The sequence below is a fragment of the Podarcis cretensis genome (assembly GCF_951804945.1).
Source record: "Podarcis cretensis genome assembly, chromosome: 8".
NCBI lineage: Eukaryota > Metazoa > Chordata > Lepidosauria > Squamata > Lacertidae > Podarcis > Podarcis cretensis.
In genome coordinates, this window is record NC_137177.1 from 84,082,258 (window position 1) to 84,109,511 (window position 27,254).

Consider the following 27,254-nt stretch of genomic DNA (forward strand, 5'->3'; position numbering starts at 1 on the left):
AGGCCCAGCCAGATAGGCGGGTATAAGTTATTATTATTGTTATTGTTATTGCTGCTGCTGCTGTTGTTATTATTTGGTGGGCAGGGAGTGGGGAGTCACATGCTTTAAATGCATGGTGTGTGTGTGCAGCTTAGAACGGAATGGAAACTGGCCAATCGGAACTGCTCAGGCATTTTGTCAAGGAAGCGGGTGGGAACCATAAGGAGTTAGGGAGGGCGTCGTCAACTGCAGAGGGGGCACAGACTTGCCTTGCCCAGGAAGTGCTTCCGGTAGAGCTGGGCTGTGTGGTTGCTCTCCAACTTCACCTTGCAGGTCGGGGACTGGAGTAGCTCTGTCTCAGGGATGCTCGACAGCTCGTGGTTGGTGCCTTCGATCCAGTAGCCCCCAAACTGGGGCAGCAAGATGAGGGGGAAGGGGCCCTCTCGGCCCAGAACCTGGAAGAGGGGTGAGAGAAGATCGAGGTGCCTGTAGATAACCAGGAATGGTCCGTTGGGGGTTTGCCTCTCAAGTGCCTCTTTATTTAATTTAATTTTTAAAATTACTTTTCTGTACCACCCTTCATCTGAGGATCACAGGGCAGTTTGCAACACAACTCCCTGGGGAGAGCATTCCGCAAACGGGAGCCACCACAGAAAAGGCCCCTTTCTTGTGTTTCCACCTTCTAGCCCAGTGAAGGGCCTCAGATGATGATCGCAGGGTTTGGGTTGGTTCATATGGAGAAAGGTATTGCAGGCCAGAGCCATTCAAAGCAGTTTGAACTGGGACCAGATGCTAATTGGCAGATAGTGCAGTTCCCCAGGATTCGACTTATACTGTCAAACTGTCTTGCCCTGGTGAGCCAAATGGCTGCTGATTTCTGCACCCGCTGAAGTTTCCGGTGTTCAGAGGCAGCCCCATGTCTAACACCTTGCAGCAATCTAACCTAGAAAGTTAGGCTATCCCTGTCCAGATAGGGGCACAGCTGGGCCTCCAGCCGAAGCTGATGGAAGAGTTTCTTGACCACCTCCTCTCGCAAGGAGGCATTAATCACCTCATCCAACACAACTGGACTAGACTGTGCTCTGGACACTCCATGAGATTCATCTGCTGCAACAAGATCCCAAGTCAAGATCCCGGTGGAAGCAAGCGATTTTATCCTCAAAATGCTTTGCAGACAAGTCACAGCGAGCTACTGTTGCTTCAGACCAAAGCCCCACTTACTGGGCAGCATCCGGCACCAGTATGACTCAAGGGCCACCACTAACGCAGGGATGTTCCTTCAAAATCTACTCCGAGCCAAACTGAGCTGGGTAGAACGCATCACTCTCCAGAAGCGGCCAACTCCAACTCGATGCTTCCGGGTACCAAGGAGACGGCTTCCACCTGCCCACTTATTTTCGCTTGCTCCAAGCAACCACCCTGCCAGAGGTAGACTGCTCCTGCCTGTGGAAGAACCACCACAGCCCACAGAAGACAAACCTCCCTCTCTCCCTGCGACACCGCCCACTCCTTACCTCGTGGACGCTGGGATAGGGGATGTAGTCCTCTTCAGTCTGCAAAACACAAAGTAGAGTTGTGGGAAAGGAGAAACAAGGGCGGGCACGTCTGTGTAAAAATTCACCAAAACGGCTCCTTGCACAATTTGAAGGAAGCCTCAAAGGCTGACAGCCACATGGATGGGTGCTGGGCACCTTGACTTGTGCCACATGGGTTTGCCGCAAGGATCGGGAGGTGAAATGAGGCAGAATGAGGTACCAGCTGGGCTCTACCTAGAGTAAAAGTCACAGGCCATGTGTGTGTGTGTGGGTTGCAGGGGTGGGGAGAACAGGATTCCAGAACGGAAGCAGCAGCCTTAATGCCAAGACAGACCCTTGGGTCCATCTAGCTCAGCAATGCCAACACTGGCTGGCAGCATCTCTCCCCACAAAGTAAGATTCTAGTCCTCATGTTTCTGATTTAAATAAGGACGTGCCTTATGACCACTAGGCCATCTGGCTCAGTGTTGCCTACCTTGACCGGCAGCAGCACTCCAGGATTTCAGGCAGCCCTACCTGAAGATGTTGCCAGTGGGAGACCTTGTGCAGTGCAGGCTCTAAGCCTGAAGGCGATACAACCCCAGCCCCACTCCTTGGAAGTATCGGAGGTAAGACAGATCTCTCTGGGGCACCGGGTGAGAGCCCCACACAGCGGCTTGCAAACATTGCCGCATTTCCTGGCTGGAGGGACCTCCCAGAGTTGAGAGGGGAGGGGGACAGAGGGGTCTCTGCCAGTTATGCAGAGCTTGGCAGAAGCACAGGCCGGAGCCCCCAAAATCCAAGCTAAAAGGAAGGCCGGGCTATTAAAGGATACCCACTGCAGAAACGCCCACCCGTTCCAGGCTGCAAGACCCCATTTCCCAGCAGATGGGGGGCAGCACTCAGGAAGGCCCGGGTTGCCTGGGGCTGCCCTCTTCTCCCCAATGCCCAACGGGTACCCGAGAGGAGGAGGAAAGGAGGGACATACCTTCAGCGGAGGAGGGAAGGAGCATCTCTGTTCATCCATCCTGCTGCCCTGCAAGAGACATGGATGGGCCAGAGTCAACACCTGGCCATGCCCCCCCCCCATGCAAGCCAAGAGCACCTTTGCTTTGGAGAACAGGTGGGGGGGCAGGGAGGACGGCGACGACACATCCTGCTTGGCACAGGGACAGGCAAGGCGGAACGGGACAATGATGTTTGCAGGACAAAGGAGTATGTTGACAGAGAGGCGGTTCTGAGAGGACGCTTCTGTATGTGGAATTAAAGCCGCTTGCCCATTTCCCTGCTTTTAAAGACAGCCAGGTCTGTGGCATTTGGGGGGTCAGGTCAAAGCCCCTCCACATTTCAGGCCTAGAAGCAACATCAAGGATCGCCTGTCTCTCAGCTGGGGCAGCCCCTCTCTGAAAATCCCCTCTGAGCATACACAGAGCGCGGATCCCCCAATGCCTCAGCGACAGTTTCCAGGAAGCTGCGATTTCAAGGCGGCCAGGAATCCTCCAGCACCACCTTTTCCTGCAGATTAAATCCCTGAAAAGGTGGCGGGCGGAGGGTGGGGCCAGAGAAACGGGAGGTCTGTTCCCTTTGCAACTGTAGATCCTTTCTCTCTCACATGCACAGATCTGGGGTCCTTTCTTCTGTTTACTGAGCAATACCAAAGCCATCTCCCATCCGGCCCCCCAGCCTGTCCTGCCCCACAACCAGCCAGGCTCCTGTGAGTCATTTGGTGCTTTGTTGTGAAAGAATTTTCCCAGAGCATGACTAGCAGAATCCGGGACCAAGGAGAAGAGTCGGTGGAAGAAGATTGGAAAAAATTTAAAGTTTATCTTCAAAAATATTGTAAAATTAAGGATTGCTGGAAAGATGTTGGGAAAAGAAAATTATGTGTTTTTAGTAGAAATGACATAAAGGATTAAGTAAAAATGAATTGTTGAAAGAGAGAATGTAAAATCATAGTATATCAAGACAAATTATTAAGATAAAAACAAGGTTGGAAGGATTTGCTGAAATAACAAACTGAATTAGAATACAAAAACGGGAGGTGTGAGGAGGTCAAGGAAATGAGTAAAGGAAAGAAAGCGATGTAAAGGTTCAATTTGTTTTGTTTTTTTAACTGTTTGTATTTTTTCTGTCTTTTTATTTTTCTTTTTTCTCTTTTTCCTTTTTGTAATCTTTAAAATGTGAATAAATATTATGTATATATATAAAAAGAATTTCCCACAGCAGCTTATGTAAGAAGAGCCTCCTAGATCAGGCTGAAGGGTGCGGCCCCTCTGGTTCAGCATCCTAATTCCACAGCGGCTAACCTGGTGCATATTATGGGAATTCTTTAAGCAGGATCTGAGCATCACGGCACCCTTCCTTCTGTGGTTTCCAGCAAGGAGGCAGAGCATAGCCGTCAAGGCTAGTGAATCTGTCTAATTCTCCTTTTTAAAGCCATCCAGGTTGGCAGCCATCACTCCAGTGGGAGGGAGTTCCACAGTTTAACGATGCACTGCACGAAGGAGGACTTTCATTTGTCTTGAATCTTCTATCATTCAGCTTCCACAGAAGACACTTTAGATAAATCCACCGTCTTCGTGCAATGACTAATTGTATAAATTTGCATCACGTAGCACAAAGAGATGCATTTTTTATCCACACGCACATATGCGCACACCCCTTGCGGTGGAACGGACTCTCTCGGGAGACAGTGGGCTCTCCTTCCTTGGAGGTTTTTAATAAATAATAATAATAATAATAATTTTTTATTTACACCCCTCCCTTCCCGGTTCAGAAAATCAGGCTCAGGGCGGCTAGCAACAAATTTAAAACACTTTACTGACGCAACAAAACCAGCATTAAATACAGTATAAAACGGGAATAACAATAATTCTAAAAACAATAAATTCAAAAAAGAATTCAAAAATCAGTTTAGGGGGGAACTCCATCCAATAGACATTAGATGATCACCAGGGCTAGCTGGCTAAATTAGGCCTATTTGGGCCAGCGAGGAGACCGGGGAGAATTAGCAGAACGGGTAATCTCCATAAAAAGGGGAGTGGGAGGGAAGGAAGGGGAATAAAAGATCAGGCTAAGTTCAAATTGAAAGCCAGGTGGAATAGCTCTGTCTTACAGGCCCTGCGGAGGTCGGGTGGCCACCTATCAGGGATTCTTGAGCTGCGATTCCTGCACTGCATGGGGTTGGACTAGATGACCGCTAGGGGACCCTTCCGACTCTACAAGTGCAGAGTCCTGACCATCTCCTGCGCTGTCTGCTGAAGGCTGCAATCCAAAACAGACACGCACAAACCCTGCCAAATTGGGGAAGGCCATTCTTGAAAGCTGCCTCTCCCTGCCCTGCCTTCCTTGCTTCTAGCCCAAAGATCTCCCTGTCCTAAAAACACCTTTATCCCCTGGGGCAGGAAGGAGACCCTGTCCTGCCCACATTCCCCCTAGACTGCCCCGAGTGTCTGGTCACCCTCCGGTCTACCTCTGTCAGACCCGGGTGCAAGTCCAGGCAGGTCTTGCCAAGTAAATTTGACTCACCTGCATCTTCTCAATCATTTCAAACAGCTCTGTGTTCTGCAAGAGATTGGGGAGAAAGGAAGTAGTGGGTGATGGTTGGCTGCATGGGAGGGGTCAGAAATAGTCACCCCCCCAAAAAAAACCCTGTCCCCCAAAAAAAAGGCTTTAAACAAAGCCTGAGAGTTGGCAAGATCCACTTTTAAACAGGCACTTGAAAACGATGCAAGAACCAGGGGTATTCAAAAGACTGTGGGCAATTTCCCACAACAACCCTCCGAGGTAGGTTAGGCTGAGAGAGGCAGTGACTGGCCCCCAGGGTCACCCAGGGAAACTTTAAGGTGGTGGGGTGTGCGTCTGAGCATCACTGGGGGTCAGAGGGTTAGTGGATCTGGGCCCAGTCAATGTCCGCGAACCAGAAAAACACCCCAAGGGTTCAGACCATCCCCTAACACCAACCCTGGCAAGGATCTTAAGGGTCCTTCACAACAACCCCACGGAGTAGGCTGGCCTTCTTCCCATTTCACAGAGGTGGCACTGAGTCTGAGAGAGGGTCTATGTAGCGAATCCACTGCAGCGGCAGAGATAGGGTTCAAGAGAAGAGCTGTACCTCCTTCACCCCTCCCCAGCTGTCAGATCTGCAGGGTCCTGGGCATACCCCGTGCCCACAAACATGGCTGCTTCACCAGGACCTAGGAGAAGATCAGTGCCGCCCTCCCCCGCCCCGCCCCCCCTTGCACAAAGCAGCAGCAGGTGAGAGAGCCCAGAAGCGCAGCACACAAAGGGTTAACAGGCTCTCTCCTCACAAGGCTGGCTTAATGACTTTTCTTGGAAGGAGGTCAGCGCTTGGCAGGGGAGAAAGAGAGAGGGACCCGGCAAGACAACTCTGCTTTCTGAATTTGCAAAAACAAACAAACAAAAAAAACAACACTCCGCCTGCCCTGGATCTGGCTACTCCGAGTAGACCCGCTGAAATCAACGGCCCTACACATCCACTTGAATGAGTAAAAACAGGCTCATCTAGTCCAGCATTCTCGCCAAATACCCCTAAGAACCTAGGAATCTCGATAGACTGCTTCAGGACTTGGAAGTTCCATGGAAATGCAAGAAGAGCCGGATCACGCCCAGCACCCTGCCCTCACTGCGGCCACCCAGTGGGAAACCCTGTGGGTCTACTCTGAGTAGGACTAACACCAGATAGAGCCCTTTGCTCGCTCTACCACCACCAAACTCCTGTACGTTTCCTGCCTCCCCCCACCAGCTCCCCCACCCACCTTGATGGCCTGCTCTCTTTGCTCCCCTAAGTCAAGGGTCATCAGGAGCAGGGACCCCCAGACCCCCCCCCCAGAGGCTGTGGCAGCCGTCACCCCCTAAAGCCAAGACACAGCCCCCCCCCAATAGAGGGGTTAACTCACGCTCCAGCCATCCTCTACGGATTCCCTCCTCCGAGGAGGGGGCAGCCCGGGGGTCCCCGGGAGGGCTTGCCACTCGGCCATCAGCCTTCCTCCTTCTCCTGCTGCTGCTTCGTGGGTCTCGGGTTCAGATCCTGCCCACACCCGGCCCGGGGCGCTGGAGGCTCTGTGCCTCTGCCGCGGGATGGGCAGCTTCCATGGCGAAAGCTCCCTTCCGCCTCCTTGCTCGCAGGAGCCCGGCGGGGAGAGGAGGGAAGCCAGCTCTGCAAGCCTTCGAGGGGTTCTCCCCTGCCCGCCTGGCGGATCTGCTGGGATCTGCTGCGCTGTGTGTACTCTTTGGGCGTGGAGCCAGGTGCTGCCGGAGGAGAGGCAGGTCCCTGCAGCCGGATGCAACCTTTCCCGGGTGTGTGGGTGTGTGTGTGTGAGAGAGAGAGAGATGGGGGGAGGGAGGCAGGGAGGGAAGCTGGCTGGCTGGGGCCTGGACCACTGGGGTCGCCATGGCAACTGGCCTACACTTGAGGGGGATGAATGGGAGGAGAGAGGGAGTCTGGAAGGTGGAGGGGAGGCACGTAGCTGCTAGGATTCCCCTCACCTCCAAACAGGAAAAAAAGAGCTTCTCTCTCCAGGACTCACATCTGGAGAAGGCAAAGTTTCACAGCAGCGAAGAAGAGGATGGAGGAGGAGAAGGAAGAGAGGAGCATCTCCCATCATTTCTCAGAATTTATCATTTGGCATTAAGAAATTGTTTTATTTAAATGCTCATAGTGTGCGGGTCTTTTGTTCCATTCAGAAGTATGATGATGATGATGATGATATTTATATTTATTTGCTTTTTCAAATCAAAGTTTTACAGTCACATATCCAACATACATCATAAAAGCAAGATTCTAAGGAATCTCCTGGATTTCCCTCCTCCCCTTTGTGGGTCCTATTATTAAGTCCTTTCCTCCTGCATCTTTTATAATAATCCAAACATTCTACATCTCCATTATATCCAAAACTCACCATTAATGCTACTAATGATTTTAACTGTTTGCAGTGGTTTTTAAGATAAATAATAAATTCCCCCCATTCCTTATTAAAATTTTGGTCTTCCTGATCTCTGATTCTTCCAGTCATTTTAGCCATTTCTGCATAATCCATCAACTTAATCTGCCATTCTTCTCTGGTAGGGACTTTATCTTCTTTCCATTAAGATAAATTCAACAATGTAAATAAGTTTTGATGGATGCAATAATGGAAAACCGATTGGTTGGGACTTTATTTTCTTTCCATGCTTGTAAGCTGCAAATGCATAATTCTGTGTGTTTATATGTTGTGTGTGTGTATATAAACACACACAAACATATAAAACAAGGCAATGCTTGGCCTAAAGGCCTAAAATTACAATAAGGTTGGACCAGATAATCCATTGGGTCCCCTTTCCAACTCTACAACTGTGTTTTAAGGAAAGGCTGCTGTGTTTTTATTGTGATTATTTGTATTTTTAAATAAGTATGATATATGTTTGTGTGCTTTGATTTTATTAGGTTTGGATTGCTTTCTAATGCGTGTCTTTCCCCCATGTTTTAAGCTGTTTCTGTTTTATCGGTAATAATGGTGCAATTCTATGATTCTTCAAGGTACAGACTTTCATTCTCTCTTAAGGAATCCAAGATCTCTCAGATACCCAGGACACACACACACACACAAACACACACACGTGCGCACAGCCTCCAGCCATAACTCTGTGAAAGCAGAACTGAGGAAATAATAATCCTCTCCTTCTCTCGCCCTCCCCTCGCCCCCAACCACCTCGTCTGTATTTGCAATTAAGGCCATCAAAGCAAGTTAATTAGAGAGAATTAAGAGTGCTCTTTTAACCAGTTAATTGATCCTTTAATTGATATGGGGAAAGTGAGGACAGCAGATCCTCAACAGACTCTCAGGTCCTTGAGGCAGGGGGTGGAGGTCTCATGAGGATAGCCCAAGACCACCCCCTCCCTCTCTCATTTCCCCCTCTTCTCAGAGTGGAGTTGATTCTCTCACACACCAGGGCCAGAATCTCTTTCAAATCTCGGGATTCTTAAGCCCGGCACAAATGGAGCCATGATGGGCATGGCCCTCTGAGCATGCGCCGAGTGCCTCCCTCACTCACCACCAGCAAGCAAAGCCGCCCTCCAGAGGCAAACATAGGAAGGTGTTTTGTGCACAGTCGGATCTTCCAATGCAATATTGTCTTAAATACTAGGAGTCTTCCACCTTTCTTTGAGCCCAAACAAACATGCATTTTGGGGACCCAATTCTTAAATCTTCTGTTTCACAGAGATGTTGGTGTCGTGCCAGTGCTGATTAGGCCAATGCCCAGTGGCAGGTCTTGCCTCGCACCAGCAATGGCTCTCCAGGGATTAATAGAATCATAGAATCATAGAATCATAGGGTTGGAAGACACCACAAGGGCCATTGAGTCCAACCCCCTGCCAAGCAGGAAACACCATCAGAGCACTCCTGACATGTGGTTTTCAAGCCTCTGCTTAAAGACCTCCAAAGAAGGAGACTCCACCACACTCCTTGGCAGCAAATTCCACTGTCAAACAGCTCTTACTGTCAGGAAGTTCTTCCTAATGTTTAGGTGGAATCTTCTTTCTTGTAGTTTGGAACCATTGCTCCGTGTCCGCTTCTCTGGAGCAGCAGCAAACAACCTTTCTCCCTCCTCTATGTGACATCCTTTTATATATTTGAACATGGCTATCATATCACCCCTTAACCTCCTCTTCTCCAGGCTAAATATGCCCAGCTCCCTTAGCCGTTCCTCATAAGGCATCATTTCCAGGCCTTTGACCATTTTGGTTGCCCTCCTCTGGACACGTTCCAGTTTGTCAGTGTCCTTCTTGAACTGTGGTGTCCAGAACTGGACACAGTACTCCAGGTGAGGTCTGACCAGAGCAGAATACAGTGGCACTATTACTTCCCTTGATCTAGATGCTATACTCCTATTGATGCAGCCCAGAATTGCATTGGCTTTTTTAGCTGCTGCGTCACACTGGAGATGCTGCCAACGGGCCTGAACCTGGGGCCTTCCTTCTGCAGGCCCAGCAGGGGCTCCAGCATGCAGCTGCGGTCCTTCCCTTAAAAAATGAATCAAGATCCCAGTCCTCACGGTTCTGAAGGGCTGGTTTAAGCAGGAAGCTGCCTTAGACTGAGACAGGAGACTGGTCCATCTAGCTCAGTGCTGCCTACATGGCCCGGCAGCAAAGGCTCTCCAAGATTTCAAGTAGGGGAGTCTCTCCCAGGGGATTTAGCCTGGGGCCTTCTGCATGCCAAGCAGCTGCTCTAAGCTCTCCCCAGCTTGGAACAAAGGCAAGCTGGGTTCTAAGGAAACACAGATTCAAATCCTAGGGAAGGTGTACGGAGTGTTAAGGGGCTGTGAGGGCTCATCCACTGGAGAAGGAAAACTCTGACCCTAAACCTCCGCTAGCCCAGAGATGGCAAGAGGACAAAGTCCTGACCAGAGAAGAATGGCAGATCAAGTTGATGGATTATGCCGAAATGGCAAAAATGACCGGAAGGAAAAAACATTGTAAACAGTTAAAATCGTTAGCAGGATTGGAATGACACTCGTAGTTTAATGGTGAATTTTGGATATAATGGTGATGTAAAAGATTTTGATTATTATGAAAGACGCAGGAGGAAATGATTCATAACAGGACCGACAAAGGGGAGGAGGCAAGTCTGGGAGATTCTGTAGAATCTTGTTTTTATGTTGTATGTTGTGTGTTTGTGATTGTAAAATTTTAATTTGAAAAACCAAATAAAGAAATCTATTTAAAAAAAAATAAACCACCGCTGCTTTACACAATAAATATCTTTGAGAGAAAAGAATGCTTGGGAGTAAAACTCGCACAAATCTGGAGCGGGGTCCCTGAGGCGGTTGGATGTTGCCTTGTACGCCTCCTTCCAGCGACTCCTGCTGCCAGGATGGTACCAAACAAATTGCTCTGCTTTCTTTTGCGCCCCATCAGCGAGTCCTGCCATCTGGGCAGTCCAGGACTTCCAAACACACTGCCCAGGCTTGTGCCCTGGGGAAGTCACTTTGCTAAGGCGGCAGGGGCTGGGATTCCTCCCTGCATTTCTGCTGGTGGTTTTCACATGAGCCTATCCACACACCCCCACTCTCTCCCAGAGGAGGAAGGTGGAGGGGGGCAGGAGATTCCAGGCAGGCACTTCCTTTGCCGAAGGACTCTCTGCTCCATTGACATTGGCAGCCGCTCTCGGAGCCCCAAACAAGGAGCCCTTTCACCTCTCTGTGTGCCTCATTTGCATCTCAGAGGTGGGAGGGAGGAAGGGAGAAGAGAAGCAAGCCTTTGGGTTTCTGCAGCTCGCAGGGATGGAGCACTGACTGAACAGCACTCTCTCCCCATTTCAAAAAGGAATCTAAAACAGGGGTAGGCAAACTAAATCTGGCCTGCGGACAGTCCGGGAATCAGCGTGTTTTTACATGAGTTGTTTAGTCGTGTCCGACTCTTTGTGACCCCATGGACCAGAGCACGGCAGGCACTCCTGTCTTCCCCTGCTTCCCGCAGTTTGGTCAAACTCATGCTGGTAGCTTCGAGAACACCGTCCAACCATCTCGTCCTCTGTCTTCCCCTTCTCCTTGTACCCTCCATCTTTCCCAACATCAGGGTCTTTTCCAGGGAGTCGCCTGGAGGGGAGAACCATCTACTCCACGTTGAGTTCCTTGGAGAAAAATGGTGAGGTATCACAACAGTCGAAATTAAAAGACGCCTGCTTCTTGGGAGGAAAGCAATGACAAACCTAGACAGCATCTTAAAAAGCAGAGACATCACCTTGCCAACAAAGGTCCGTATAGTTAAAGCTATGGTTTTCCCAGTAGTGATGTATGGAAGTGAGAGCTGGACCATAAAGAAGGCTGATCGCCGAAGAATGGATGCTTTTGAATTATGGTGCTGGAGGAGACTCTTGAGAGTCCCATGGGCTGCTAGAAGATCAAACCTCTCCATTCTGAAGGAAATCAGCCCTGAGTGGTCCCTGGAAGGACAGATCATGAAGCTGAGACTCCAATACTTTGTCCACCTCATGAGAAGAGAAGACTCCCTGGAAAAGACCCTGATGTTGAGAAAGATGGAGGGCACAAGGAGAAGGGAACGACAGAGGACGAGATGGTCAGACAGTAGTCAGACAGTAGAATGTGCTATTTTATTTAAAATGCATCTCTTGGGTCGCTCCATGCGCCGTGTCCATGGATAATCTCGGAGGATATGAAATTCACTGCATGCACTACAATAAAAGAAAATGTTATGAAAATGATATATAGATGGTATGTCACACCAGCGAAATTTGGTAAGATGTATAAAGTCAGTAGTAAATGTTGGAAATGTCAGGAAAAAGAAGGAACATTTTATCATATGTGGTGGGAGTGTAAGAAAGTGAAAGGTTTTTGGGAAATGATTTATAATGAGATGAAGAAAATGTTGAAATATAACCAGAAGCATTGTTATTAGGAATATTAGGGAATGAAATTAAAAAGAAGGATGTGAAGTTATTTAGGTATGCAGTGACAGCAGCTAGAATTTTGATGGCCCAGAAATAGAAACAGGAAGAAATGCCGATGAGGGAAGAATGGAGAATGAAATTGATGGAATATGCAGAAATGGACAAATTAACGGGGAAAATTCGGAACCAATGCGATCAGAGATTCACCGAGGACTGGAATAAATTTACAGAGTATATCAAAAATACATGTGAGGAGCAATTAACGCTTGTAGGCTTTCAAGAAGCTCTGTGAAAATGATTGATAGAAATGTTGCTTAAAAGATATGATAAGATTAAGATTGTTAAAGCGCAATATAAATTTAAGAAATGTGAGTAATTGTGATAATATGGAAAATTGTCAGATAGGCTGAGGGAAGTCTAAAAGATGTATATGTTAGAAGTGGATGGAATGTATATTGGAAATTGAATAAAAATTAATTATATATATACAGTGGTGCCTTGCAAGACGAAAAGAATCCGTTCCGCGAGTCTCTTCGTCTTGCGGTTTTTTTGTCTTGCGAAGCAAGCCCATTAGCGGCTTAGCGGCTTAGCGCTATTAGTGGCTTAGCGGCTTAGCGGATCAGCTGATAAGCGGCTTAGTGGATCAGCTGATAAGCGGCTTAGCGGCTTAGCGGATCAGCTGATAAGCGGATTAGTGGATCAGCTGATAAGCGGCTTAGCGGCTTAGAAAAAGGGGGGGGGGGAACCCCGCAGGAACTTGCAAGACATTTTCGTCTTGCGAAGCAAGCCCATAGGAAATTCGTTTTGCGAAGCACCTCCAAAACGGAAAACCCTTTCGTCCAGCGGGTTTTCCATCTTGCGAGGCATTCGTCTTGCGGGGCACCACTGTATAAAAAAGATAACCTCGAAGGACGGGGCTGAATGTGCGGAGCGGGAGAGATGGCCTCTTCCATGGTCAGAGCCACCGTTCGGCTGGCCGTGAGCGAGAGGAAGGTTCAGGCCACACTGACCCCATCTGCTGTGCAGAAGATAAAACAACTGCTTAAAGACAAACCTGACCATGCAGGCGTTAAAGTTGGTGTCCGTACAAGAGACTGTAATGGGCTTTCTTATACACTAGAACACACAAAATCAAAGGGGGACTCTGATGAGGAAGTGGTACAGGATGGTGTTAAGAGTGTTTATCGAAAAGAAAGCGCAACTCACACTTCTAGGAACTGAAATGGACTATATAGAAAACAAACTGTCCAGTGAATTTGTTTTCAATAACCCAAACATCAAAGGAACATGTGGTTGTGGAGAAAGCTTTAACATTTAAAACATCAGGACTGTCACTTTTAAGACCACAAAACTGGTTTCTGAAGTAATCACTCAGTGTGTGCGTTTTCACAGCTTTAGGGTTTGTAATATACAGCTGCCTTTCCAGCAGAATAAAAGTACTGTGTTTTTAAAAAATAAAAAAAATGCACCTCTGGGTTATTTGTGGGGCCTGCCTGGTGTTTTCACATGAGTAGAATGTGTGCTTTTATTTAAAATGCATCTCAGGGTTATTTGTGGGGTGTAGGAATTTGTTCACCCCCCCCCCAATAGTCTGGCCCACCACATGGTCTGAGGGACAGCGGACCAGCCCATGGCTGAAAAGGGTTGCGGACCCCTGGTCTAAAACAAGGATTTGGAGATGGGTGTCAGAAGCAACAGCCTCTGCAGGCAGGCAGGCCCTGAAATGGTACACCCTCTGACACACACACACTCCGGTTTTTAAAATTATAATTTGGGTTTATCAAAAAGAAGACATGCCACACGATTCTCATTTCTTTTTTTGATGGAGTTACAAGCTTGATGGATCAGAGGAATGCAGTGGACATAGTGTATCTTGATTTCAGTAAGGCATTTGACAAAGTCCCCCATGGTATTATTGCAGAGAAGCTGGTAAAATATGGACCGGGTGAGATAACTATTAGGTGGGTTTGTAGCTGGTTGACTGACTGAACACAAAGAGTACTCATTAATGGTTCCTCGTCATCCTGGGAAAAAAGTTAGCAGGCTTCTGTCCTGGGCCTATTGTTGTTCAACATCTTTAGAAATGACTTGGATGAAGGAATTGAGGGGATGCTCATCAAATTTTCAGATGACACCAAACTGGGAGGGATAGACAATGCCTCTGAAGACAGAATTGGGATTCAAAATGAATTTCAAAATGAATTTCAATAGGGACAAATGTAAGGTTCTGCTCTTCAGCAAGAAGAACCAGACGCACAAATGTAAGATGGGGAAAAATTACTAGTAGAAGATGTGAAAAAGATTTAGTGGACCACACGCTTAACATGAGGCAACTGTGTGATGCAGCAGCAAAAAAGGTGAATGCTATTCTAGGCTGCATCGACAAAAGTCTAGTGTCCACATCAAGGGAAGTAAAAGTACCACTCTTTTCTGCCTTGGTCAGATCACACCTAGAATACTGTGTGCAGTTCAGGGTGCCACAATTTAAGAAGGATGTTGACAAGCTGGAATGTGTGCAGAGGAGGGCAACTAGGGTGATTAAGGGTCTAGAAGCCAAGCCTTATGAGGAACGGCTGAAGGAGCTAGGTATGTTTAGCCTGGAAAAGAGGTGGATGAGAGGAGATATGATAGCCATCTTCAAATATCTAAAGGGTTGTCAAATGGAAGATGGAGCAAGCTTGTTTTCTCCTGCTCTGGACGGTAGGATTCGAACCCATGGCTTCTAGTCACCTTTATCAAGATCACTGGAGGAGGTCAGTGATTCTTTTGAGCAGGGCTAGTTGGAGGGTTTCCTGCTCTGGAGGGTAGGACTCGAACCCATGGCTTCGAGTTTCAAGAAAGGAGATCCCGACAAAGCATCAGGAGGAACTTTCTGACAGTCAGAGCCGTTCGACAGTGGAACAGTCTCCCTCGGGAGGTAATGGACTATCCTTCCTTGGAGATTTTTAAGCAGAGGTCGGATGGCCATCTGCCATGGCTGCTTTAGTTGAGATTCCTGCACTGCAGGGGGTTGGACTAGATGACCACTGGGGTCCCTTCCAACTATATGATTCTATGAATTTCCTGCTCTGCAATCCCCACCACCCTTGCAGGATAAATGCCAAGTGCATGGAAGATGCTAAGAACATCAGAGGAACCTGCTGGATCAGGCCAACGGCCCATCTAGTCCAGCTTCATGTTTTCACGGGGGCCAAACCCTGCGAATTGCCCAAACCCCCAAGCAGGACCTTGAGGGCAACAGCAACAGTCGTTCCTTCTGCAGTTCCCAGCAAGTTTTGTTCAGAAGCATCAGTATCTCCCAGTAGCCACTGACAGCCTTACGTGGGTTTGGGCAATTCTCTGGGACGCCGGTGGCGCTGTGGTCTAAACCACAGAGCCTAGAGCTTGTCGATCAGAAGGTTGGCGGTTCGAATCCCCGCGACGGGGTGAGCTCCCGTTGCTCGGTCCCTGCTCCTGCCCCCCTAGCAGTTCGAAAGCACGTCAAAGTGCAAGTAGATAAATAGGTACCGCTCCAGTGGGAAGGTAAACGGCGTTTCCGTGCGCTGCTCTGGTTTGCCAGAAGCGGCTTCGTCATGCTGGCCACATGACCCGGAAGCTGTATGCCGGCTCCCTCGGCCTATAGAGCGAGATGAGCATCCACAACTGGACCTAATGGTCAGGGGCAACTTTACCTTTACTGGGTTTGGCAGCCATCCAGCCTGTGCTGTGTGCAGAAACCCCTTTCTTTCTCAATCCCAAACAGTTTCACGGGATGCCCACCAGCTCATCTACCTCGAACAACGGAGGAGGGACGGTGCCCATCGCTGCCAGGCAGCAAGGCGGCCAAGCAGGAATCCTGCCCCAAACGCCAAAGTGGCCCCTTGCTGGGCCAAGGGCACGGCCTCCTCCTCCTCCTCAGGAGGCCTAATGATTCAGGCTCTCCTCACCCCAGAGACCTGCGGGGGCGCCTCCGTTGCCATGGGGACCACCCACGAGCTGGAGCTATGCATCACACACACGGGCAGGCGGGCGGGGGGGGGGGGGAGAGTTGCGCATGGAGGACGACTCAAAGCATTGCAAGCCCCAGGAAGCAGTGAGCCCCTTCCCCCACCTGCCTGGTAACAAGACCCCCAACTTGGGGAGTGAGCTGGAGGTGGTGGGCATAGAGGAGGAAGGAAGGAAGAGGGCAGAACTGCAGGTCCTGGGCCACAGGGAGGTTAGGCTGGCCTCAACCAGAGCCAGGGCTTTTTCGGCTGTGGCCCCCATCTGGTGGAACGCTCTGTCACAAGAGACTAGGGCCCCGCGGGACTTGACATCTTTCCGCAGGGCCTGCAAGACAAAGCTGTTCTGCCTGGCCTTTGGTTTGGACTCAGTCTGACCCCCTCCTTTGGTAATCCTCACAGAATTCTAGCCTAATGGTTGCCATTAATTTGATTTGAACTTATTTTATAACGAACTGATTGAGGTTGAATCCTGACAAGGCAGAAGAACTATTTTTGGGGGACAGGGGGCAGGCGGGTGTGGGGGATTCCCTGGTCCTGAATGGGGTAACTGCGCCCCTGAAGGACCAGGTGCGCAGCCTGGGAGTCATTTTGGATTCTCAACTGTCCATGGAGGCGCAGGTCAATTCTGTGTCCAGGGCAGCTGTCTACCAGCTCCACCTGGTACGCAGGCTGAGACCCTATCTGCCTGCGGACTGTCTCGCCAGAATGGTGCATGCTCTAGTTATCTCCCGCTTGGACTACTGCAATGCGCTCTATGTGGGGCTACCTTTGAAGGTGACCCAGAAACTGCATTTAATCCAGAATGTGGCAGCTAGACTGGTGACTGGGAGTGGCCGCCGGGACCACATAACACTAGTCCTGGGAGATCTGCATTGGCTCCCAGTACGTTTCCGAGCACAATTCAAAGTGTTAGTGCTGACCTTTAAAGTCCTGAACGACCTCGGTCCAGTATACCTGAAGAAGCGTCTCCACCCCAATTGTTCAGCACGGACACTGAGATCCAGCTCCGAGGGCCTTCTGGTGGTTCCCTTGAGGCATCTAATCATAAGCTTGCATTTTTATTAAAGCTTATATGTTTAATCAGGGCTTGTATTTTAAGAATGAGCTTAAAAATGTTCTGTTTCATGCCAGGCAGAAGACCAGCTGCCTAAAAACCTTGGCAAGATGTTTTTACTCCTAGACAAGGGCCCCCCCTGATTTATAGCAGAAAACAACTCTCAAAGTTGTAAAAAGGGAATTACAGGCTGAGAGCCAAGGTTACACTGACCCTACAAATTAAGGGTGGATAAATAGTAAAATGAGCCATATCTTCTTCCTAAGGTTAAAAAGGTCAAGAGCAGTGAAAAAGCATCTAGCTGGCAGAAAGAGAACATTTTGGGAAGTCTTTTCTAAAGCTGTTTCTTTCTTAAACTAAGATCCTTTTAAGATTTCTTTTCCTTTTAAAAGGTTGTTTATGTATTAAATATATTAGTTTAAATATAATTATGCAAAGGATTTAAGAAATGCTAGATTCTTATTTCATATAGTTGTAAGAGTTGTAACTATCCTGAAATTAAGTCAGCCACCAGCCCCCCTTGCCAGACAGAAGACGCCAGTCGAGCACTCCTGATATATGGTTGTCAGGCCTTTTGTTTAGAAACCTTCAAATGAAGGAGATCTCTCAATGTTGATGTGAACTCAATCCTTGACATATGCATAAGATAAAAAATCAAGATTAATTATCTGTTTTGGAAGGCAATAGGGCAAGGAGGGCAAGAGGTGAGCTGGTAATTAAGATTCCTTGTTGAGACACATGTAAGATATATTACTACTTATTTGTCATTTATAGATAGAAGAATATATAGCTTTTTGATTTCCATAAAAGGCAAGAGGAAATGGGTGTATCTTTTGTGATTGGTTCTAGCAAACAGCCAATAGGAATTTTAACCAGGCTGATTGGACAGAGGCAGCCACAGGAGGAGCAAGGGGGCTGGATTAAGGAAATATAAGTGCTGGCCAGAATGGCAAGAGGCCAGGCCAGAGCTTGGTAACCATATACCACTGTGCCTCATATTTATTTGTCTGACAAATAAATTACTATTTTAATTTCTCTATTGCTGCGTTGAATATTTCATTCCAGCTAAGCGTTAACCACAAGCAGGGTGCTACACCCTTATTGCGAGAAGTGAGGTTACAGGGAACCAGGCAGAGGGCCTTCTCGGTAGTGGCGCCCGCCCTGTGGAACACCCTCCCTTCAGATGTGAAGGAAATAAGCAGCTATCCTATCTTTAACTGACATCTGAAGGCAGCCCTGTTTAGGGAAGTTTATAATATTTAATGCTGTACTGTTTTTAACACTTGATTGGGAGCCGCCCAGAGTGGCTGGGGAAACTCAACCAGATGGGTGGGGTATAAATAAATTATTATTATTATTATTATTATTATTATTATTATTATTATTATCATCATCATTAAAATGCTGTATTATTTTACTGTTGTTAGCCGCTCTGAGCCCGGCTTTGGCTGGGGAGGGTGGGATATAAATAAAATTATTTATTATTATTATTATTATTATTATTATTATTATTATTATTATGCAACCAGAGGCAGGTGGAGTTAGCAGGCTCCTCCAGGTTGCCTTGCTGCATGAGACACACAGGTTTGGTCTCCCTTGACATTACTCACCTTTGTGGAGAAGGGAGCTTGCTTTGGGTTGCTTCGCAACCAGAAGCCGCTCGGTGCCCACCTACAGCACTCCAGGTCTTCCGCCCACAAAATAATGCAAGATTCTAGTCCTCATGGATTTGAGTCAAGGGCTGATCGTCATACTTTGGGGCCTGATACAGAGTCAGGCCACCTAGCTCTGTATTGCCTACACAGACTGGCAACACAAAGACTGGAGATTTTGCCAGGGAATGGCACTTGGGGCCTTCTGTGCTGACTGGCAAGTGACGCGGCTGGGGGTTGGGCTAGATGACCCATTGGGAACCACTGCAGAACCAGCCATCTTCCTGCCCCACAGTTAGAGGGCAGGGCAGTGGCTTTAAATAAAGCCGATCTGCTCCTTGCAGTTTGTTGCCTAAGCGGCAGGTTGGTGGCAGAGAACAAGATCCACTGGCAGCCCTGCAGGGGTGTTGTGTTGCAGCTGGGCAGCGAAGGGGTTGCGAGAGGCTACTCTTGGGCACTTTCGCTGAGCCAGTGAAATAAATAAATAAATAAATAAATAAATAAATAAATAAATAAATAAAATAATTTATTTATACCCTGCCCATCTGGCTGCGTTTCCCCAGCCACTCTAAAATACAATAACCTATTAAACATTAAAAACTTCCCTAAACAGGGCTGCCTTCAGATGTCTTCTAAAAGTCTGGTAGTTGTTCTTCTCTTTGACATCTGGTGGAGGGCGTTCCACAGGGCGGGTGCCACTACTGAGAAGGCCCTCTGCCTGGTTCCCTGTAACTTCGCTTCTCGCAGTGAGGGAACTGCCAGAAGGCCCTCGGTGCTGGACCTCAGCGTCCAGGCAGAATGATGGAGTTGGAGACGCTCCTTCAGGTATACTGGACCAAGGCCGTTGACTCCGTTGGCAGAGCACAAGACTCTTAATCTCTGGGTCGTGGGTTCAAGCACCACATTGGGCAAAGAGATTCCTGCATTACAGGGGGTGGACTAGATGAACCTCAGGAGTCCCTCCCAACTCTACAATTCCCCCCGAAAATGAAAAGTGATAGGGACTCTTACCTTGGGGTGGCGGAGAGCAGCGTGAGGGAGGTTGGCGCCAAGAGAAGGCAGTTCTAAGGGGCCGCTGAAGGAGAAGCTGGCTGGCCCATCACTGTGTTTGCTGGGGAAAAAGAGAAAGTCCTGTTAGAAGAGGGGACAGAGTCCAGGAGCCCAAGGGTTGCAGGTTTGAGTTCAGCAGAGATGGAAAACGTCCAGGCCGTCCAGAAAGGTTCTGAATGTGGAGGTGACCCTTTCACCCAGCTGGACTCTTGGTTCCTCTAGCCCAGTATTGCCCGCAATGACTGGCAGCAGCTTCAGACAAGGAGTCTCTTCCCCAGCAATTGAACCCGGAACCTTCTAGGAGCAAAGGCACACGAGCTTCTGTCCTCTAAAAATAAAATAAGATCCCGGTCCTCATGGTTCTGAATCAAGGGCTGATTTGAATAGAAACCTAGGAAGCTGCCTTCTGTCGAGTCAAACCATTGGGCCCATCCAGCCCAGTACTGTCTGCACTGACTGGCAGCAGCGGCTCTCCAGAGTCTCAGGTAGGGAACCCTACCTGGGGATGCTGCCGGCAGGGATTGAACCCAGAACTTTCTGCATGCCAAGCAGGGGCTCTTCCACTGAGCGAGGGCCCTTCCCTTAAAACACAGGAAGGTGCCTTCTACCAAGACATTGGCTTCATCTGCCTTAATATTGTCTACACTGGCTGGCAGCCGCTCACCAGGGTTTAAACCTTTAATAATAATAATAATAATAAATTTTATTTATACCCTGCCCTTCCCAGCCAAGACCGGGCTTAGGGCGGCTAACAACCAATAATAAAAACAAATTGATTAAAATGCTATTTAAAAAACAAGATTAAAATACATTAAAACATTAGGATGCAGCCTCTTCACAGGAGGAGAAAGGGAAAAGAAAGAGGGGGAGGGAATCAAACTGATTCTAAGCCAAAGGCCAGGTGGAACAACTCTGTCTTACAGGCCCTGCGGAAAGAAATCAGATCCTGCAGGGCCCTGGTCTCATGAGACAGAGCGTTCCACCAGGCCGGAGCCACTGTTGAGAAGGCCCTGGCTCTGGTTGAGGCTAATCTGACTTCCTTAGGGCCCGGGACCTCAAGGGTGCTGCTTTTTATTGACCTTAAGGTCCTCCGGGGGGCATACCAGGAGAGGCGGTCCCGTAGGTACGAGGGTCCTAAGCTGTGAAGGGCTTTAAAGGTCAAAACCAGCACCTTCAATCTGACCCTGTACTCCACCGGGAGCCAGTGCAGCTGGAAAAGCACTGGGTGAATATGCTCCCATGACAGAGACCCCGTGAGGAGCCTCGCTGCAGCATTCTGCACCCGCTGGAGTTTCTGGGTCAGCTTCAAGGGCAGCCCTGCATAGAGTGAATTACAGTAGTCAAGCCTGGAGGTGACCGTCGCATGGATCACTGTGGCCAGGTCGGGCTGGGAAAGGTAAGGGACCAACTGCTTGATGTGGCGAAGGTGGAAAAATGTCGCCTCGGCTGTTGCTGTAACCTGCGCCTCCATGGAAAGGGAGGCATCAAGGACAGTGGCGTAGCGTGGGTTGTCAGCACCCGGGGCAAGGCAAGTAATTTGTGCCCCCTAACCCGTGGATTTGCGCCCCCTAACCCTAACCCCAGATGTTGCGCCCGGTGTGGCCGGCCCCCCCTGCACCCCCCATGCTACGCCACTGGTCAAGGATTACACCCAAGCTCTTTGAAGCTTCCTGGCTCCTAAAAGCACCTCAAGGAGGAAGGAAGTGGGGACCGTACAGTGTTAAGTACTTAATTCGTTCCAGAGGTCTGTTCTTAACCTGAAACTGTTCTTAACCTGAAGCACCACTTTAGCTAATGGGGCCTCCTGCTGCTGCTGTGCCGCCGGAGCATGATTTCTGTTCTCATCCTGAAGCAAAGTTCTTAACGTGAAGCACTATTTCTGGTTAGTGGAGTCTGTAACCTGAAGCGTATGTAACCTGAAGCGTATGTAACCCGAGGTACCACTGTAGTTATCCTTCAGCACACGGCATGCCGTAAACAGCAGGCTGATTTCTACATCCCCTCTCATACCCTCTCTCTGATTCTTCATCCAGGCAAGTGTGAATTGCAAAAACATAGAATTGTAGAGTTCTTGCCCACAGCACTCAGGGTCAAGCGAGGAATGACATCTGGAGAGAGTCCCAAGGGCCAGATAGAGAGACTTGGAGGGCTGCATTCAGCATCCATGGTACGTAACCTGAAGCGTATGTAACCCGAGGTACCACTGTAATCATAGAATTGCGACAGTCATAGTTGAAAGGATCCCAAGGGTCATCCAGCCCAACCCTTTGCAATTCAATCGTCCCAACTGGTGAATCACCTTTCCCCTTCACTGAGACACTGGCCTTTGTTTTTTCTATTTTTCTCATCCTGGCTATAAAGCTGAATCAGGAGCTTTGTGGGCCACTTAGGACGGCTTCCAATATTCGGAAACGGAAGAGGGGAGAAGGAACCATGCAACGAACCCAGTGGCATAGCGTGGGGGGTGCAGGGGGGGCTGGCCGCACCGGGCGCAACATCTGGGGGTTAGGGGTAGGGGTAGGGTTAGGGGGCACAAATCCACGGGTTAGGGGGCGCAAATTACTTGCCTTGCCCCGGGTGCTGACAACCCACGCTACGCCACTGAACGAACCCCACCTCACTGACGGTTGGGCAAACAGGTTATTCCCAGAATCCTTTGCTGCTGCAGCAGCTGCTGCTCTGGAGCCTGCCTGCAGCTGGGGCAAAGGATTATGGGAAGAGATGGGAAGAGTGACGGAGGGTTCACAGGGGTTTGGCAGAAGGCACTCTGCATGTGCTCATTGCCAGGTCAGACATTCCCGGCTTTGAAACATGAAACAGCCTCTTGATGTGGAGTTTGACAAGGTCTTAGATCAGTGCTGGGGGGGGGGGGTCAAATGTTGGAGGACCCCCTCCCACAATGTACAGCAGCCATCCTAGCCAATGGTTAGGGACATCCAGGGCATCCCGCAACATCTGGAGGGACACAGATGTGACCCCAACCAAGGTTTAACTCTTTGCGAGGTCCAAACCAAAGAAGAACGGCAACTTAAGTTGACAGAATATGCGCAACTTGCAAACTTAACATACACAACAAGAGAACGAGAAGAGCATACGTTAAAAGAAGATTGGAAAACTTTTATGGGATATATGGGAAATAATGGTATACAGCTGAAAACGCTGGCAACATTAAGATAAATTCTTTTTTAAAAAAATAAATAAATATTTGGTTTTTCAGATTAAAGTTTTACAACCACATATCCAACATACAACATAGAAACAAAATGCCAAAGATTCTCCTGAACTTCCTTCCTCCTCTTTGTGGGTCCTATATTTCCTCTTCATCTTTTATGATCATCCAAATGTTTTACCTCTCCATTGTGTCCAAAATTCACCATTAAACTGCAAGTGTTATTCCAATCCTTCTAATGGTTTCAGCTGCCTACAATGGTTTTTTAGATTATAAATTTTCATTCCTTATTAAAATTTTTATCTTCCTGATTTCTGATTCTTCCAGTCATTTTAGCCATTTCAGCATAATCAATCAACTTAATCTGCCATTCATCTCTGGGAGGGACTTTATCTTCTTTCCATTAAGATAAATTCGACAGTGTAAGTTTTGATGGATGCAATAATGGAAAAGCGATTGGTATAGTTTTTGTAAAATATGCAGGGATTTAAGACATGTAAAATGAACCATGGAAAGAGAAGGGAAGTCACTGATAATTTAAGGATGTAAAATGAGTATTTGAAATTGTAAAACAGAAAATTTAATAAAAATCATAATAGGTAAAGGTAAAGGGACCCCTGACCATTAGGTCCAGTCGTGACCGACTCTAGGGTTGCGGCGCTCATCTCGCTTTATTGGCCAAGGGAGCCGGCGTACAGCTTCCGGGTCATGTGGCCAGCATGACTAAGCCACTTCTGGCGAACCAGAACAGCGCACGGAAACACTGTTTACCTTCCCACTGGAGCGGTACCTATTTATCTACTTGCACTTTGATGTGCTTTCAAACCGCTAGGTGGGCAGGAGCAGGGACCGAGCAACAGGAGCTCACCCCGTTGGAGGGATTCGAACCGCCGACCTTCTGATCAGCAAGTCCTAGGCTCTGTGGTTTAATCCACAGCGCCACCCGCGTCCCCCCAAAAAATCATAATAGTAAAAAAAAAAAATCATAATAGTAAAGGTTTAAATCTTTAGAATTGAAGAAGGTTGGACCCTCGAGGCCCCTTCCAAATCTACGATTTTGTGACATATCTAAGAACCACTTGCAGTTCTAAAAAACACACATCTCACCTCAACTGGTTTTCTGTTAATTGGATTTTCATCAGAGATTCCTAACTGGGAAAGGGACGCCACCCAGTGGCACCATTAAACATCAAGCAACAGTGAAATTCAAAGTTCAGGCTACATGCCATAGAACAGGGGTCAGCAAACTTTTTCAGCAGGGGGCCGGTCCACTGTCCCTTAGACCTTGTGGGGGACCAGACTATATTTTGGGGGGCAAAATGAATCAATTCCTATGCCCCACAAATAACCCAGAGATGCATTTTAAATAAAAGGACACATTCTACTCCTGTAAAAACACACTGATTTCCAGACCATCCGTGGGCTGGATTTATTTATTTGTTTATTTAAATAGTATTTATTACTTTTCCAACAATTTAAACACTACAAAAAAGAACAATACAAAAACACTACATAACACTAACACATTAAACTAACAAAACAAAACAAAAACAGTTTAAAAAATATCAAATAATTTCAGTATCTTATCTTTCATTCACTTATTTCCACGATCTCCTCACATCTCCCTTTTTGTATTCCACTGGATTTAGAAGGCGATTGGGCCGGATCCCGCCCTGGGCCTTAGGTTGCCTACCCATGCCATAAATGGGTACAAAATGTACAAACCTACTAGTTCAAATATATGTTGGAAGTGTAAGGAAAAGGAGGAGACATTTTATCATATGTGGTAGGATTGTAATGTACAATCCTAATGTAATTTGGGGGGGGGGGGAATTGATATACAACGAATTGAAGAAAATGTTCCATGTAACATTTGTTAAAAAACCTGATGCATTTTTGTTAGGGATTGTAGGGAAAGATCTGCCAAAAAAGCTGAAAAACATCTTCATGTATGTGACAACGGCTGCGAGAGTTCTAATAGTACAAGGATGTAAGACTGAAGAAACCCCAACTAAAGAATCATGGCAAGAAAAATTGACGGACTACGCAGAACTGACAAAACTGACATATAAGCTACGGGACAAGGATAACTGTGACTTTAAAGATGAATGGGAACCCTTTACAAAGTATCTGAAGATGCAACAAAGCGAACTGGACTCCTTGGCAGGTTTTGAATAAACATTGACAAACTTTTTATTGATAATAATCAGCTAAATAGTTTGAGGATCTATACAACTTTGTAACATGCAGAAAACAGCATTCTCAGAGAAACCAAAGACTGGAACTGAGGGAAACCGGGGTGGGGGTGGGGTGGGTTTGTGGGGGTGGGGAGAAAAAAAGGGGGGGGGGAAATAAGGATGATATGTTTTTGGATAATATGTTTTGTCTTAATTTTGAATAATAATAAAAAAACATTTTCTCTCTCTTCCTCCCTCCCTCCCTCCCTCCCTCTGAAGCTCAGGATTCAACCTCGGTGCCCACATGGCCAGGGGTAGGCCGGCTGAAGCCTGAGAGGCCCCTGGCATTGCAGCAGCAGCAGCAGCCACCATGGCCTACGTGGCAGAGAAAGGCAGAAGAGAGACACAAGATGCTACTTCAAGAGTTTCCATGGCAACGGGATGCTGGGGAGAGAGGGACAAGGAGGAGGCGGCTCAAGTAATTGATTGGCAATTACCATCGGGTAATCGGGTAATTATGGTGACAAATCGTGCTCCGAACTCCAGCCTCCCGCACAGAGGAGGGAGGAGGCAAATTTGAATCCTCTCTCCTGGCAACCCAGGCTCTCCTTGTGCCCACCAGAGGGAGCCCTCGAACTGCCGCTCCCTCCAAAGGCTCTGGGTGCCTGCTGCTCCTGTCGCCCACCACCAGGGCCGGCCCTACCCTGAGGCAGAGGCCTCGGGCGTCAGAGACCAAGGGGCAGGCAGTAGGCACCTATGCATAAGCCAACCTGCAGGTCTCGGGTGCTGCCAGCATCTGACACATCCCAAAACCCTATGCTGGCACAGAAGCAGCCACCATTGTCCTGTCCCAGTTATGTGAGATCAGAGTTTTGTCCACATAATAATAATAATAATAATAATAATAATAATAATAATAATAATATCATCCAAGGCATCACTGTCCTCACAGTGGCCAACCAGCTGTCCATTCTGGGAAGCTCCCAAGCAAGAGCCATCTCTCATTCTCAATCACCATTCTAAGGTAGACTGACTCTGTCCATGGAGGCTCCATTTAGGAATCAAAAGGAAACTAAGATCCTGCTGGATCAGTCCACTGGCCCATCTTGCCTGGCCTTCTGTTCTCACAATGCCCCAAAGGGAAGGAGCCCACAAGCGGCGCTGAACGCAACGGTCACGCTCCCAGCTTCTGATTTCCAGCGACATTCACTGCCTCTGGCAACGGAGGGAGAGCACAGCCATTCTGACTCACAGCCACCGATAGCTTCCTCCTGCACGAATTTGACTGTTATTGATTTAGAGTCCTGTTGTTATTATTATTATTGCGATCTTTTGTTAAAATCATTTGAGCAAATGCAGAAATTTATTTGTGTGTGGCTCTAGCCAGGCTGCCTGCCTGCCTCTTTTGCTCCCGGGAGGCCTGCGTCTCCCCAGCTGGGCTTCTCCCCTCCTCCTGGGGGCTGCTGGCTCCCCCAAGGATCAAATCCCCGCTCTGTTTTTGCAAAACAGAAGAGCTGCCTGCCCTGCATATGCAGGAGATGCAGATGAGCTTGACAGGGGAGCCTTGTTTGTTTGCTCACGCTGTCAGGGTGGCAGAGTGACAACCAGAGCAAAGGGGTGTCCTTGGGAAAAACAACAACAATTTTTCTTTTTTAAACTGCCTCCTGGGTTTCTGCCTTCATGTCCATCATGGGGCCGTCTTCTCCCAAAGAATCATGCACCGCAGAGGGGGAGGCGGTCAAGCCCCTTTCCCTTTTCTCCTTTCACCCAGGCACTCAGCATCCTCAAATCAAAACAGATCCCGGCGCACTGGGTTGCTGCCTCTGTTGCTTTCGTTCCTGAAAATGGCTGAGTAATTGCAGAGGTCACCCTCTGGGTCCCTTCCAAGCATGTGGCTTCCCACAAAGGATGCTGGGAACTGTAGTTTATCATACCCCCCCCCAAGAGCTGCAGCGTCCGGTTTCCTCAGCAAGCTACAGTTCCCAAGAGTCTTCTGGGAGCAAAAGTCTTGAGCTTTCAATGTACACAAGGCCCGAGTCTGTGTGAGCTTGTCACCCAGTCCCAGATCAACAGAACCAAAGAATCATGGAATCAGAAGGGAACCCATCTAAGTCCAGGGGTTCCCAAACTTGGGTCTCCGGCTGTTTTTGGACTATGATTCCCACCGTCCCTGGCCACTAGGGATGATGGGAGTTGTAGTCCAAAAACAGCCGGAGACCCAAGTTTGGGGAACCCTGATCTAGTCCAACCCCATGCAGTGCAGGAAT

The 27,254-nt window shown here is 48.3% G+C and overlaps 1 protein-coding gene and 1 pseudogene across 2 annotated transcripts in view; one reads left to right on the top strand and one right to left on the bottom strand.

The window, feature by feature from the left end:
• Nucleotides 1-27,254, bottom strand: part of RAP1GAP (RAP1 GTPase activating protein) — a 94,628-nt gene that overhangs the window by 36,928 nt on the left and 30,446 nt on the right. Inside the window, exons 3-7 of the mRNA XM_079987396.1 lie at nt 19,603-19,702; nt 5,022-5,057; nt 2,482-2,529; nt 1,494-1,532; nt 249-434 (exon numbers count right to left, since the gene is read on the bottom strand). Of these exons, the coding sequence (XP_079843522.1) occupies nt 249-434; nt 1,494-1,532; nt 2,482-2,529; nt 5,022-5,057; nt 19,603-19,702 (409 nt within the window). The remainder of the gene's footprint in view (nt 1-248; nt 435-1,493; nt 1,533-2,481; nt 2,530-5,021; nt 5,058-19,602; nt 19,703-27,254) is intronic.
• Nucleotides 12,806-13,366, top strand: LOC307221859 (iron-sulfur cluster assembly 1 homolog, mitochondrial pseudogene; annotated as a pseudogene). The gene has a single exon. The product of its transcript is annotated as an iron-sulfur cluster assembly 1 homolog, mitochondrial pseudogene (transcript).